Raw genomic sequence first — 14640 nt, forward strand, 5'->3', positions numbered from 1 at the left:
CACATGTCTCGTCATTAATATTAATTTTTCTTGTTTATGTAATGGCGGAAAATTGGAGGACCATTGTAATGCATAGTTTTTCCTCAAACAAAGGCATTAGTGGGAAGAGATGGAATAACTAAAGTTGTGATATCCCTTCATAGATTACAACTCTGCTCCAAAAAGAAGAACATCCCATTCAAAAGCTTTGGGAGTATGCCTTTAATTAGTTTGATTAGTTATCTTCTTCTTTCTTTACACTAATAATCCAATACTAAACAAAATTGACTAGTAAATAAAGGGTGAACAAGGACCTACAGTTTGGCAACTCATTATGCACAGAAAAAGGGTTCGAATTCATGCATGGAGCTTTTATCTTCTATTGGAAGATTAAGACAACCTTGTTGTCCGTTACTCCATTATATGAATATGGGGACAATCTAGAAAAAAATGTGAAATGAGTTACAGGATCTTCTGTAAAATGTAGAAAAGCAAGAAATATCTACACCATTGAGTTCATGGAAAATGATCATATGATCTTGAAATGTCTAGACACATGGGGCAACACTAGAAAGCACGGGCGAAATAATTGGAACTGTAAGATTATCCAGCAAACACGTCAGTTGTCGATGGATGCTAATGCAACATGCTTGTTTCATGGTAATAAAAGGTACCAAATTCCCCCCACTCCTCTCGACATTTTAGATGTGAAAACATACAATTGAGGGGACTAAAGGTATATAGCTGAAAAAAGAAATGTACAAGAATGAGATATTTTGATGTGGAACTATCTTTTTTACCGTACATACGGGGCCAAGGCCCCCGCACTCTCATCCCGGCCATTATACTTTGTTTAAACTTTAAAGTCATCAGGGACTGATTGGAGTTCATGATTTCTAGGTAATGACTAAGAGCTGCACTAACAAAGAGATATGATGATGGTGGTCTTCTTTTGGTTACTGTATTTTCCAAAGTTTAGTAGATTAACCAAGGAGACTTCATAGACAAACTACCAGCTTCCTGGTTTGAGGTCTCCCACTCTCCCCCATTTAGAAGTCTTTTAACTGTTAACTACCAACACTCTTAGATTTACTTCAAAGCCAAGTTTCAACTTTTCTATCCAGCTAATTTTGATGTTTGATTGCCTAACTAATTCTCAATATAGAAGAAGCTCTGCATCATTGTACACTTGTATATAAATAATTAATTATTGTCTCATAAAGTTGAATTACCACCCTTTCTTTTGAAACCAAGTTACCAACTTCTCAAGTTTATTTCAGTTTAACTGACTTATCTGATGTTTCACCGACCCCCAAACTAAGAGATTGTGCACGTCAATTTATTATTATTTTTTTTTTTTATTTATTATTATTTTTTTTGTAATAATCTAGTATTGTGTTTGCATCCCTAGAAACATAGACTTACTATCAAGCGCAGCTAACCAACATCATTCCAACTGTGTTCAAGTGTGCACAGCTCAAAATGGAACCTGCAATAATAGCTAGGCAAACAGAAATGCAAGCAGGCAAAGCTGTGCATTGAGCTGCACTCATGCCCCCACTAATCCACTTTTCATTAGGATGAAGGGGCCTGCTTATGTTATTCGCTTAACTTGCTCTGAATTTGTTGTCATATTTTTTCATTAAGTACACATCATAAGCGCAGCAATAGGTAGGTTGGTAGGGGTAGATATATGAAGATAAAAATAGTTCTTGTACGTTGTAACTCTAATTTAATCAGCAGTGTGCCAAAAAATGACAAATCTTTACTTTTGTCTTGTTTAGATTTGTAATGAAGCTAATTGCTCCGACTCCACAAGACTGCTAAAAGCATTTTTAAGACAATCTAGCGTCCTTGGATATGGAAGCCTGCAGATTTGTCCCAGTTTCATCTAGTCAACCAAATAGAGCATTTTGCTTTTGTCACGAAAATGATGATGAATTCATAGGGAAAAAGAAAATAAGTGACATAGAAGATAACCAACAGTTCGTTATCAAAGAATAAGGGGAGACCAACTTTTTGATGCTCCTAATAACTAATACTAAATATTTTCCTGAGTCGAGCTGGTGAACTTTCCTTGTTGGTACATGAACCATTCTGAAATCTATACTGAAAGTTAACACATTCCTTGTTGAACTTATGAACCATATTCATAGCATTTGATCCTTTATAACCGTGTGGACCATCTGTTTTTGAACTCCTTCAACAACAGTAATTAGAAAAAAAGAAAAAAAGAAAAAAAAAAAAAAAAAAAAAAAAATATATATATATATATATATATATATATATATATATACCCTATATATATATATATATATATACAAATTTAAAATCTCTAGAGACTGGAGCTGGATAACAAATCAGTATATATATATATTTTCATTATCGTTGGTTCAATGCGAGTAGCATACATCTGTAAGATCAGATACTAAAACCAGGCACCACGCCACAACACAATTTGCTAGTCTGGTGGTCTAGATGCAACTCTAAAAGGGATTAGTTATGAAATTCCATTAATAAAATTCGGAAACATTTGTTCCCACATCTGTTAATTGATTTGTACTTACAGTTCTACAAAGCAGTATTTGATTATTTTGGGCTTGCGGGTAAGTTCACATAGTCATGAAGGGGGCCCATTGGCTGAGTGTCTAAAAGAGGCCGGCACTAAGTATCCCATGCCGGCTTATTATGCCCTTTTTCGTGGGCCCAAGCTATAAAGGCGTGCCACGTGGGGTCCTTCTTTCTTTTATTTATTTTTATCTTTTCAGAAAGTCAGAAAATATTATACTGCCGAGCCTATGAGGTTCGGATACGAACCTATGATTTGAATCCTTTTGACCGTTGGAGTATAACAGTGACAACTTGATGACAAAAACATTCAACTAAGTTTCATTGAAATTCATCTCCTGATTTTTAACGGTATTGACATTAAAATCTGTGCAAATCAAGGGCAATTCACATAACCATCATATTTTGCGAAAATTGTTGTGTAAACTTATTTCTCGTGATAATATGACATCAAAATTTCCAAATTAGCTAGGCTCAGTTTTTACGGTGACATAGAACAAGTTTGTTGAAAGTTTTAGGTTGTCAACAAAATCTATATTTGATGCTTAAGCAATATTTTCCAAATGAGACCGGTAGACAGAATGGTTTATGTGGCACTTTCGTTCTTTGTTTTTTTTGTTTTGGTCATAAAGGGATAGACTAGCTAGCCTGTTATATGAGTAAGTCTAGTTATTGTTTTATTATATCCTAAAACTTTAGATGGCTTTCTAAGGTTTAGAAAGGAGAAGAAAAAACTAAATATATCTTAAAAACCCGTTTTCAAATAATTACTTTTAATATTTATCGTATTTAAAGCGTATTGCTCGATATGAAATATATCGTGTATCGTATTGCTCCTTGTATCGTGTGATACATGAAACTTTTGATACTCTAATGTAGTGTGATACGTATCGATTTGCTTTCGATATAATACGTATATTATATCTATACCCTCACCAATCTATTTTTTGGAGCACTCATAGAGATTGAAGTTTTTTCTAAACTCTATTACTAATTACAAAAAAGTATGATATAAATAAATAAACAATCTCATCTAGAGTTTCACAGAGTCTCAAACTTTTCCCAAACACTATAGCTAATTATGGAAAAAAAAAAAAAAAACAAAAAACAAAAAACAAAAAACAAAATTACTAAAAACAATAGTTTCAATAAAAAACGATTTTCCTAAAACCCTTACGCCACAAAGAATAGCGTACACTGGACTCGGTATTTATTTATGTTGGAGGGACGAAAGTCTCCTTGCTTAATAATATGTATGTACGTCTTCAGTGATCGACAGTAATAATGGAGAAGTAAACGAGATTATGCTTTGTCTTCAAGTTACCAAATTGTTAGGTTTAGAAGAGAGAACATCGGGAATTATTAATGATAATAAGATAAATTGTAGGCGTCTAAATGGTGAAGAATTCAAGGCAACACCTAAATGACATTTGAAAGCTATCATTGAGGAAATTTTGGAGTTACAAATGAGTCAAAATTTTCAGGTGTCATGTGAAGAAGGAAATGGGAAATATGATAGTGGATGATTTACCTGCTTTGGCTCATGAATTGAAGAAAGACGATATTATATGATATTATATAATGAAAGCAGATTTTGAGAAGTCAGTTATACCCTCACCAGTCTATTTTTTGGAGCACTAAGAGAGACTTCAGTTTTTTCTAAACTCTATTACTAATTACGAAAAAGTATGATATAAATAAAGAAACAATCACATCTAGAGTTTCACATGGTCTTAAACTTTTCCTAAACACTATAACTAATTACGGAAAACAAAAATGAGACATTAACGGATAATTAAAAAAAAAAAATCATGTTTAAGAGAAAAATAAATACACGATTTCAATTAATCCCTCAATCCCTGAGAACCCACCTCTTTATTAAACTCTTTGACAAATACTTACCCCACTCGTTACAAACAATTAAAAAAAACAAAAAATACTAAACCAACTCACAATTAAAAAACTGAAACTTTTATCTATATCTAAAAAATAAATAAAACTTCTCTGTCAAATAACAAAATCATGTCACTCGCTCTCTCTTGGATTATATTGAGTAACACAAGTAAAAAAAAATTGATAACATTAACGAATATAGGGCCACATTATATTGTCTTGCTTTAGGCCATTAAAAAGTCAGGGCCGACATTGGTTTTGGAGAAGTGGAGAACTAAGCTTTATTTATTTATAACACGTTGCTTAACTTACGTACATATGTCCATGGGCATTAGTAAGTAAATCTAATAATCTAAAGGGGATGGTTATATGAACCATAGTACAAAATATCAGGATATGAATATTTATCGATATTCAATTTTTGGATATGTATCGTGGATATATCCCTCTCTTTAGGGATATTTGGCATTGTTTCACATACAAATATCGTAGATATATCTAAAATATCGAAAAATATCGTAGATATTGTAGATATTTCTTGATATATCATGATACATTATTTATATTTATTTGAAATATAATGGTAAATATTAAATAAAATTATTATATACACAAAATATCTCCAAATATCGCAAAATATCCCAAAATATTGCAAATATCACAAATATATTTGAAATATCACCGATATTTGCAGTCGTATATATTTCTGAACATATCGTGATATTTATATATCTTTTTCTAGAATATGGATAGATATCCTCAAATATCGGGATATATCGGGATATTTTGTACTATGATATGAACTCCATTTTATAGTGACTCCAAAATGATCCACCACTAAATACAATGAATTAAAAGCTGACTTTTGGTAGAGATAATATAATATTCTCCACACAATAGATATCATCTTCACAAAAAATCTCTTCATTTGAAGATGTACAGTCTCGTAAAAAAAATTGTTTATAATGTAATTAAATTATCTAACGGTCTAGATTTTTTTAATTTTATAACAATTTTTGACAAAGTTAAGCATATTCAATTGAGCTAATTTTTTGTAGATGAGTTCTCCATCATGTAATGTATATCTCCAAAAAAAAAAAATAGCCCCCAATTCATCTCGTAATAAGGTGGAGTTTATATAACTATCCCCTAATCTAAATACACAATGTACACAAAGCTAAGGTGTTATGTTCCACTATATATATATATGAAAAAAGAGGAAAAAAAGCTAAATTCTCCATGGCGTGTATGTTGCACTGAAAATTGCCAAAAACTACCTCAAATATAATGTCATGAGTAGCGCGCGTCACGCTAGTCCGAACATGCCCTACATTTGCCTTTGATGGTGTAATGACTCACAAATAATTAGGTCTGTAAGCAGATTTGTTGAGCCATTTGTACTCTATTCCTTCATTTAGTAGGAGAGCAAATAATTGTCATCGTAAAAGCAGAAAAATAATAATAATAAAAAATAACAAAGAATTAAGAAATTCCAAAGCTCTTATTTGGATCTCAAGCAATGGCCTGATTTATTTGTTGGTCTAATTTGATCCATATAAGGTCGGCAACCATCTTTCACAACCCTATTGACTGACAATGATATTTTACCAACTTCCTGTTAGAGCTTTTTTTCACTTGATAATAATTTGAAATTTAAGTTTCGTCGAAATTTAGAAAGATTGTGTTTTTCCCATATTTTTTTAATCTTAAAATTATAAAAAAAAAAAAAATCGTCTGAAACTTGGTCCCACCTGTGTTGTGAAATATGGTTACGTAGTTTACTAGGTTCACTTGTAAATGCAAAGATGGTCTATACTCTATACTTTTGAAGAAAATGCATCTTCTGCTCCATGATTTGAAATGGTTTTACCAAACCAGGGATTTAATCAACTACTGTTAATAATAAGATATCCTAATTAAAAAAGAAGAGCCACATTGTTTGAATTACAAAAACATCTTGTATAGAATCGAAATAGACAAACTCCGTAGTCCACATAGGTCAGGCGTCAAGAGTCAAGACTAATGATATGAATTTGAATTTAAACGGAGGGATTTTGTGACTGCTGATAACAACAATGGTAAATCCTAATACAAGGACACATTACGCTGCCAGCCGTCGGATCTACAAAGTTATTTTAGGAAATTTCACGTTAAACTTGGATTTAGGAAAGCCTAAATTTTAACTTTTGCCTAAATAAGACTGAAATAGCTAGTCCGATCAATAATAATGTTTACACTCCTGTTAATTTCTATTTATATATGTTTTTCTCCTTCTCTTTGTATGGATGCGTTCTTTAAAAAATAGAAATGAGACTTTTTTCAACTCAAACATGCAATACTAATAACAAGTTCATAATTTATATACTGAGTAACTGACCGGATCATTATCCATGCTTTCAGAATCATGACATATTTCATTTTACAATATCTTTTGCATCGTTTGTTTGCTTTGCTCAAAGTTCCAACGTTACTACACATATTGGAATGGTTTGAACCGTTCAGCTGTTCCATGTACACAAGATTTCAAATATATGTCTGTTGTAGAGACAGAAAACGAGGGATTTGATTACCCGTTAAAGTCAGACCATTTATTTTGCTATCTCAACAGAGGACGTGGACTCTTTGATGATGTATGCTCCCAAGTATTTGTTATGCCTGATGTAACTTTAATTTCTTTATGGTGTACAAAATAAATTAGTTTTACAGGAAGAATGCTGTCTTCTCAAGAAATCACCATACCCACTAAAACTTTAAAAGTACAGAGACATGTAGGGTAATTAATCCTGCAAAGAGTGCCCAAAACATAGGGAGAAAACGGCGTAATACTAAAATGCATTTTGATATTGAGTGAATCTATGAACGTTTTTGAAATTAAGATTCCGTAGGCAAAAAGTCTAGTTTGCAACTTATTAGTACTACACTACTACTACAGATTTTCCCTGCCCCTGTTCTTGAAGACCCAAATTGAGTCACAAAAGGCATCAGAACCAAGCCCATTCGGTTTGCAGTTTGCACATCAGGTGTAGTCGAACTGCCAATTTGGTGAAACGCAACTCTCCAAGGGACATGAATGTAATATAAAATAAAAAAATAAAGTGACAAAAATGGGAGGGTCACTAGATTTGAAACCAGGGGGTGATGCGGCGTATCTGTGTCGTACTCTGAAAATATTAGTAGAGACGGATGTGTGTCGTACCGAGAGCGGATACGTGTCAGGGGCGCCGAAAATGCACGTATCGGGAGCGGATGCGCGTATATATGTAGCGTACGGCACGGGCAAATAGTAGTAAAGTGACAAAAATGGGAGGGTGAAACCAGGTGTCTGTCTTAAAGGATAGAAAATAATATTTGCACCAAACCAAAACCAAAAGGAGGTTCGGGGAATCAGGTTCGGTATAACCCATTAGCCCTTTTGAAAATGATATTAGAACCATTTTTTCCTGACAACAAAGAACAACAACAACAACACCACCACCACCAAAGCTAGCTCAGCTTTCCTTCTTTGGCAACCAAACAAAAGTAGCATATACACACAAAAATCACAAGATTTTTTTTTTATGTCGGATAATTGATACTAGAGGAATATAGCGTGTTAAAAAAAAAATGGCAACGAATGAAGGAGGTGTTGGAGGAATGTTGTCATTTTCAATGACGTCTGTTGTAGAAGATGTTTTACAACAACATGGTACTAGATTAAGCGATATAGATTTAGCTTCTAGAAAAGCCGAAGAAGCAGGTACTATATTTACACCAATGCATGATCTTGTGATATTGGAATGTTGGTGTGAGATTATATATTTGTTTACATTGTATATTTTTGTGTAGCTTTGAGAAGATATGAGGCAGCTGGGTGGCTTAGAAAAATGGTTGGAGTGGTTGGAGCGAAAGATTTAGCGGCGGAGCCTTCTGAGGAAGAATTTAGACTTGGTTTGAGAAGTGGACTAATTCTTTGTAATGTTCTTAATAGGGTTCAACCTGGTGCAGTCCCCAAGGTGGGTGGGATCATATCTTGTTTTTTTTTTTTTTCGTTTGGATGTTGTGTTGTGTTATGTTGACAGGGTTATTTAAATTGTGTTTTGTTTACTGATCCTAGGTTGTAGAAAGTCCGAGTGATTCGATTGTTGTTCCTGATGGAGCAGCTTTGTCTGCATATCAGTATTTTGAGAATGTGAGGAATTTCCTTGTAGCTGTGGAAGAAATGGGACTTCCCAATTTCGAAGCATCTGATCTGGAACAGGTAGACACAATTTTGAGAAATTTCGGTTTTCATGGATGTACATTGTTGCTTAGATAGCTGAATTTGGACTATGGGGGATTGGATCATTTGTTGATAATATATTTATGTGAATTTTCAGGGTGGAAAATCTGCGAGGATTGTAAATTGTGTGTTGGCGCTTAAATCCTATAGTGACAGGAAACAGACAGGCGGATGTGGTATGTCAAGATTTGGTGGGAGTCTAAAACCTAGCAATTCTGGAAAATATTTCACAAGGAAAAATTCAGAACCTTTTACGAATTCCTTGGCAAGGAATGCATCCATGAACGAGAAATCATTTGGTGCGGAACTGAATTCAAATGGTGATCTTGCCCATGATACTGATATGGTTTGTAGACTATAATTATTTTTCGGTTTGTGCTCATAGTTTTCCATGTTATGTAGTGAGTTCAAAAGTTAAAATATCTGCAAATTAAATTGGTGCAGAATAATCGTTCGTTGAACATGCTTGTCCATACTCTTCTTTCAGAGAAGAAACCAGAAGATGTCCCAATTGTAAGAGTTCTTTCTCTGGTTCAGTTATTTCCTTTCAGTATATTAGTACAACTGTTGTCAGGATTAGGAGGAAAGTTTTTCCAATGTCCTTATATGATGTTCAGTGACATGAATTTGTTGTTCAAAGAACAAATATTAAGGGGGACAAAAACAAGAATAAAAAATAGGAAAGAAAAAAGAGAAATGAGACATCTGAGCTCGTTCATTCTTTTGGATGGTATTTGAAGCATGTACCATGATTGTCAAAGCTCTTGCGAAGTGCATGTTTAATGGACATTGATAGTAGTTGATCATCTTCTAGAATGATGATTTTTTCCTGTGTCCTGCTATGAGAATTCCCAAATGCATACTACTTTCTTTATTGTGATTAATTTTTATGGATTTTTGTTGCATAATCTTCTTAAAACAGCTGGTGGAATCCATGCTAAATAAAGTCATTGAGGAGTTTGAGCGTCGTCTTGCAAGCCATAATGAATCGGTGAGTTGTTTATATATCTCTAGGCCCTACCAGTTTATAACAATGTTCTCTTCGGAACAAGTTAAAGGTGGCATACCTTGTCAATGTGTTAACGATTTAAGTTATTTGTTTATGATGCTTACAAAGTTCTTATTCAACAGATGAAAACTGCTATGAAGGACATGGTTGTATGTGAAGGCGGCAAATCCCTTCCAAGAACTGCTTCTGGTGAAATGAAAGTATGTCATTGTTTTCTAACTTCTTAATCGTGTCACTTAATGAAATATGACAAGTTAATCTACAGAATTTTGTAGATGAAGCCTTTGATTCTAAATTTTTCTTGAGGTGGTTTTGGAGCGAATTAACTGAAGTCTATTTTCCTTTATAATATGTAGAGGAAGGTAGAAGTAAAAAGTGTTAATGGGACAAGGGAAACACAATACTGTCAAGATAATTTTTCCGATGACAAGGAATCAAGTACCCGGCTCTTGAAGCAGCAAACTCTCTTTGATAAACAAAAAAGTGATATTCAGGTACTATACACACTTCCGCAACAATGGCAACATCCCTTGCTTCATATATTCCTAACACGCTAGATGCGTCAATTGGCACTTATTTATCTGTATCCTGTGTAGGAACTGAAACATACTCTTCATACTACAAAAACAGGAATGCAGTTTATGCAAATGAAATACCACGAAGAGTTCAGCAATCTTGGTAAGAATTTGAATAGTTTATCTTGATTTTTCTTGAGCTTGTTGATATCTGAAAATTTTCTCATTCTTAGTTTACTTCTTTCTTGACAGGTAAATACCTGAATGGTCTATCTCATGCTGCTTCTGGATACCATAGAGTTCTTGAGGAAAACCGCAAGCTATACAATCAAGTGCAAGACCTTAAAGGTAATGCCGCCAATAAGCAGAGATTAATGTCTTTTTCTTTAGCAATCTAATATTGGTCCTCAAGATTATTTACTTTGACCCTTTTCTACCAATTTAGGAAGTATTAGAGTCTATTGTCGAGTAAGGCCATTCTTGCCTGGGCAACCGAACCGAACAAGCAGTGTAGATCATATTGAAGAAGGTAATATTACAATCACCACTCCTGCAAAGTATGGGAAAGAAGGGCGGAGATCTTTCAACTTCAACAAAGTGTTTGGCCCGTATGCGAGTCAAGGTTATGTAATGTTTGTATTCAACTTTCATGTTCCCTCTGCATCTGTTTTTCTATTTAGCATTTTAACATTTCTTAGTTTTGATTGCAGACGAGGTCTTTTCAGATACCCAACCACTGATTCGTTCTGTTCTCGATGGTTATAATGTCTGTATATTTGCATATGGCCAGACTGGATCTGGAAAAACTTATACCATGGTAAGCTACTACTATTATTATTTATAAATTTTTACTACCAATTTACATTATAGATTCTTTGTTGCTTCTACGTACAACTTTCTCATAGCATTCTTCGATTTTCTAGTAGTATTTGTTGATTCATGTTATTTCTTATTCAGACTGGACCGAAAGAGCTCACAGAGAGAAGTCAAGGGGTAAATTACAGGGCATTGAGCGACTTGTTTCTTCTATCAGAGCAAAGAAAGAACACATTTTGCTATGATATTTCGGTTCAGATGATTGAGATTTATAATGAGCAAGTCAGAGACCTTCTTGTTACTGATGGTCTTAATAGAAGATATCCTTTATGAACTCTCTCTCTCTCTCTCTTTGTAGAGTGAGATATAGGTCATTGTATAAAAAGTGTTGTATATGGATCCCTCCCCTATTATATAGAGTTATGTATTTACACTTTTTCACTGACATCTTCAAAAATTCCTTAACTTCTAAACACATTAGAAATACGAAATAATTCACAGAATGGAGTTAATGTACCTGATGCGAACCTTGTACCCGTTTCATCAACTTCTGATGTTCTTGAACTGATGTTTATTGGACAAAAGAACCGCGCAGTTGGTGCAACAGCCCTCAATGATCGCAGTAGTCGCTCTCACAGGTAGGACCATGAATCTATTAGAGCAAATTTCTTAAAGGCTTATCATGAAAGAAGAAAATCCTGAAGGCAGCTCTAAATTCTGTTTGCATTTATTTTCAGCTGCCTGACTGTTCATGTTCAAGGAAGAGATTTAACATCTGGAACAATTCTTCGTGGGTGCATGCATTTGGTTGACCTAGCGGGAAGCGAGAGAGTTGACAAATCTGAGGTAACTGGAGATAGACTGAAGGAGGCTCAACATATTAACAGATCACTTTCAGCTTTAGGAGATGTGATCGCTTCACTTGCCCAAAAGAATTCTCATGTCCCTTACAGGAATAGTAAACTTACACAGTTGCTACAAGATTCTCTTGGTAATGATCAAACTGATGTTTACTTTCTTTTAGTAGACATGAGAATTGTTGCTATTTTTAGTTTTTATTTTAACTTGTTATTTGGATTTTGATATTCTTCAGGCGGGCAAGCCAAGACTCTGATGTTTGTTCACATAAGCCCTGAACCAGATGCTGTTGGAGAAACACTTAGTACACTCAAATTCGCTGAACGGGTTGCTACTGTTGAGCTTGGCGCTGCCAAATCAAACAAAGAGACTAGTGGAGATGTGAAAGAGCTAAAAGAACAGGTAAGAGTGAGCTTGTTGTTTCTCGTTTATGCTATGATCTTGTTAAAATCACTTCTCTTAGTCCCTCTTGCAGCTCGTTTTATCTCTTATTATGCTTAGAACACAGAGTTTCACCATGCTTGGAATGTTTGTGCAGATCAGTAGTCTTAAGGTAGCTCTTGCCAGGAAGGAAGGTGCATCAGTAAGCCTTCAACATTCCTTGTCTATCAGCCCAGAAAGACACAGAATGAGAGCTGGCGGGTCATCACCTTCACTTTCTAACAAACAAGTCGGTGGAGATGTATTGGGTTGTCTTAGCAACCAGAGGCAGCCAATGGAAGATGTAGGAAACACTGAGGTAATATCACTCTAGATGACAAGACGTTATCAACATGATCTACATACACTTTTTTGTTTCCACTTGCACAAGAATATGGTGTTTTGATACAATGAACTAATGAAGTATCATACAAAGGGGAATTAGTTTTAGGGTTGATGATCTACAAACACTTTTAATTGGGGGCGTAGATGATTTCACAAAGGAGTATGAATATATTGATAATGATTTACATTAATTTTTTGATAAAGTAATCCATATTAACCATGTGGAATATGTAAGGGAGTGTTGTATCCTTTCTGCTAAATAACCAAATCAAATACATGGTGTTGTAGGTTTGGAACAACTCTCCTTTGAGGCAGAATAGACCAAACTTTGACCTGCAAGAGCTATTGATGGACTCACCTCCTTGGCCTCCAGTCAACGGTCTTGGGTTAGATTTCCAAAAGGAGGATGAGAAAGATATGGGATATGGAGACTGGGTTGATAAGGTGATGGTGAACAAGCTAGATGGTGTAAATAGAAATGAAAAGCCATTAGGACACGTTGATGGAGAGAATGATCTTCTCTTTCAAAGGCATGTTCTCGATTCAAGAGTATATCCAGAGCAACCATATAATAAGCTCACATCAACCAAAATGGACACCCGCGCTTATGATATACAGAGAAGCCGGTTTGATATAGCTACTACAGATGACTCGGATGAACTTGAGGTTGCAACTAGTGATTCTTCCGAGCCAGATTTGCTCTGGCAGTTCAATTTACCTAAAGTTACAAGTTTATCAAATGGGGTTGGGTCAAAGATCAAGAAACCTCATTCAAAGCTTGTAAAGAGTCCAGATATAAGGTAATTTTTATGCATTAACTAGAACAGTTGATCATTCTTCAGATTTTGTTTTGCTTAGGTTTGCTAATATATTATATATATACTAATGACGTTGGAATGTTTTTAACAGTGCTGTAAATAGGAGTTCAGTACCCACTTTCGGTCCATCACCTTCACGGAAATTGTTAAATGGCGTTGCCCAATCTTCACACAGGAATGGGAGACCAGTTTCTGGCAATGTGAAGCGAAAAACTGGAAATGGGAAGTAAATTATAATATATATTTTTTTTCTTTTTTTTACGGCCAGTGAGGTTGTGGTTTTATTGTTTTACTTTGCCTTTGTTTGAAAGGAAGAGAGGGGTTTCCACTTATCCAAGACAACAATTATTCCAGTTGGTCTTGTGATCTCGAGCGGTGTTGTATCCACCTATTCGTTTGCCATTTGTTAATATGGTCATTGTATTTGTATGTTCATTATTTCAGTGTTCTTATATAAAAGAGAAAGAAACAATTGAAAGGAAAAGTAAAGATTTTGCATCTCCATTCTGCATACTTCATCTGTTATGTCCTGTGTTTTTCTACAATTTCACTTGGCTTGAAATGCTATTATACTTGAAAATGTATTCTGAATCAGTTACAACCATCCTTCAACTCATTGGGCTTGAACGTGGTTGAAGACAGGTGACCAGCCATGTGACAGTTCACCTCAAAAAGGTCATCTCCAGATACTCACTCAATATGGGTTTGTAGTTGAGTAAGCTTTTTCTCATGGTCCCCTTCTGAACAACCATTAGAAAAATGGTCTCTTTCAAAGTGCTTATTCTGAACTGGAACAAAGTAATTTGCAGGGAATGTGTATTTGTAGTGTTGCAGATTTCATTCATGGCCACTCTACTATAAAATGTACAACTATATTCGCCTTGTCGAGCATGATTACTGGGAGACGAAGATTATAAAGATGTGATGATAGTAGTGCAGTGAGACAGCAAGCTACGGGACCTCTTCTAAGTTGTATTTCCATGATGGATGTCAGCCAAGTTATGATTAAATGAAAGGTTTAAGGTCTATTAGTGTTCAAAAACAATGATACACAGACTGGAACAAGAAAATCCATGACTAAATACATAAAAATTGATCGGTCCCCTCCCCTGCATACCCCTTTTTGGACACACTTTCGGCTTACGAGATATTATGATGACT

General features: G+C 34.8%; 1 protein-coding gene across 1 annotated transcript; it reads left to right on the forward strand.

Moving 5' to 3' along the window:
- The first annotated feature begins 7866 nt into the window (after positions 1-7866).
- Positions 7867-13963, forward strand: LOC147498689 (kinesin-like protein KIN-14I). Its single transcript, XM_086560617.1, has 19 exons — positions 7867-8176; positions 8266-8432; positions 8534-8677; positions 8796-9044; positions 9143-9211; positions 9621-9689; positions 9830-9907; positions 10064-10201; positions 10304-10385; positions 10475-10570; positions 10668-10844; positions 10933-11039; positions 11180-11358; positions 11515-11676; positions 11776-12029; positions 12132-12298; positions 12435-12635; positions 12950-13461; positions 13571-13963. The coding sequence occupies exons 1-19, from the start codon at positions 8044-8046 to the stop codon at positions 13707-13709; spliced, it is 3123 nt and encodes a 1040-aa protein (XP_086416743.1). The 5' UTR covers positions 7867-8043; the 3' UTR covers positions 13710-13963.
- The last annotated feature ends 677 nt before the right edge of the window (positions 13964-14640 follow it).

Source organism: Coptis chinensis, chromosome 5 (genome assembly GCF_015680905.1).
Source record: "Coptis chinensis isolate HL-2020 chromosome 5, ASM1568090v1, whole genome shotgun sequence".
Taxonomy (NCBI): domain Eukaryota; kingdom Viridiplantae; phylum Streptophyta; class Magnoliopsida; order Ranunculales; family Ranunculaceae; genus Coptis; species Coptis chinensis.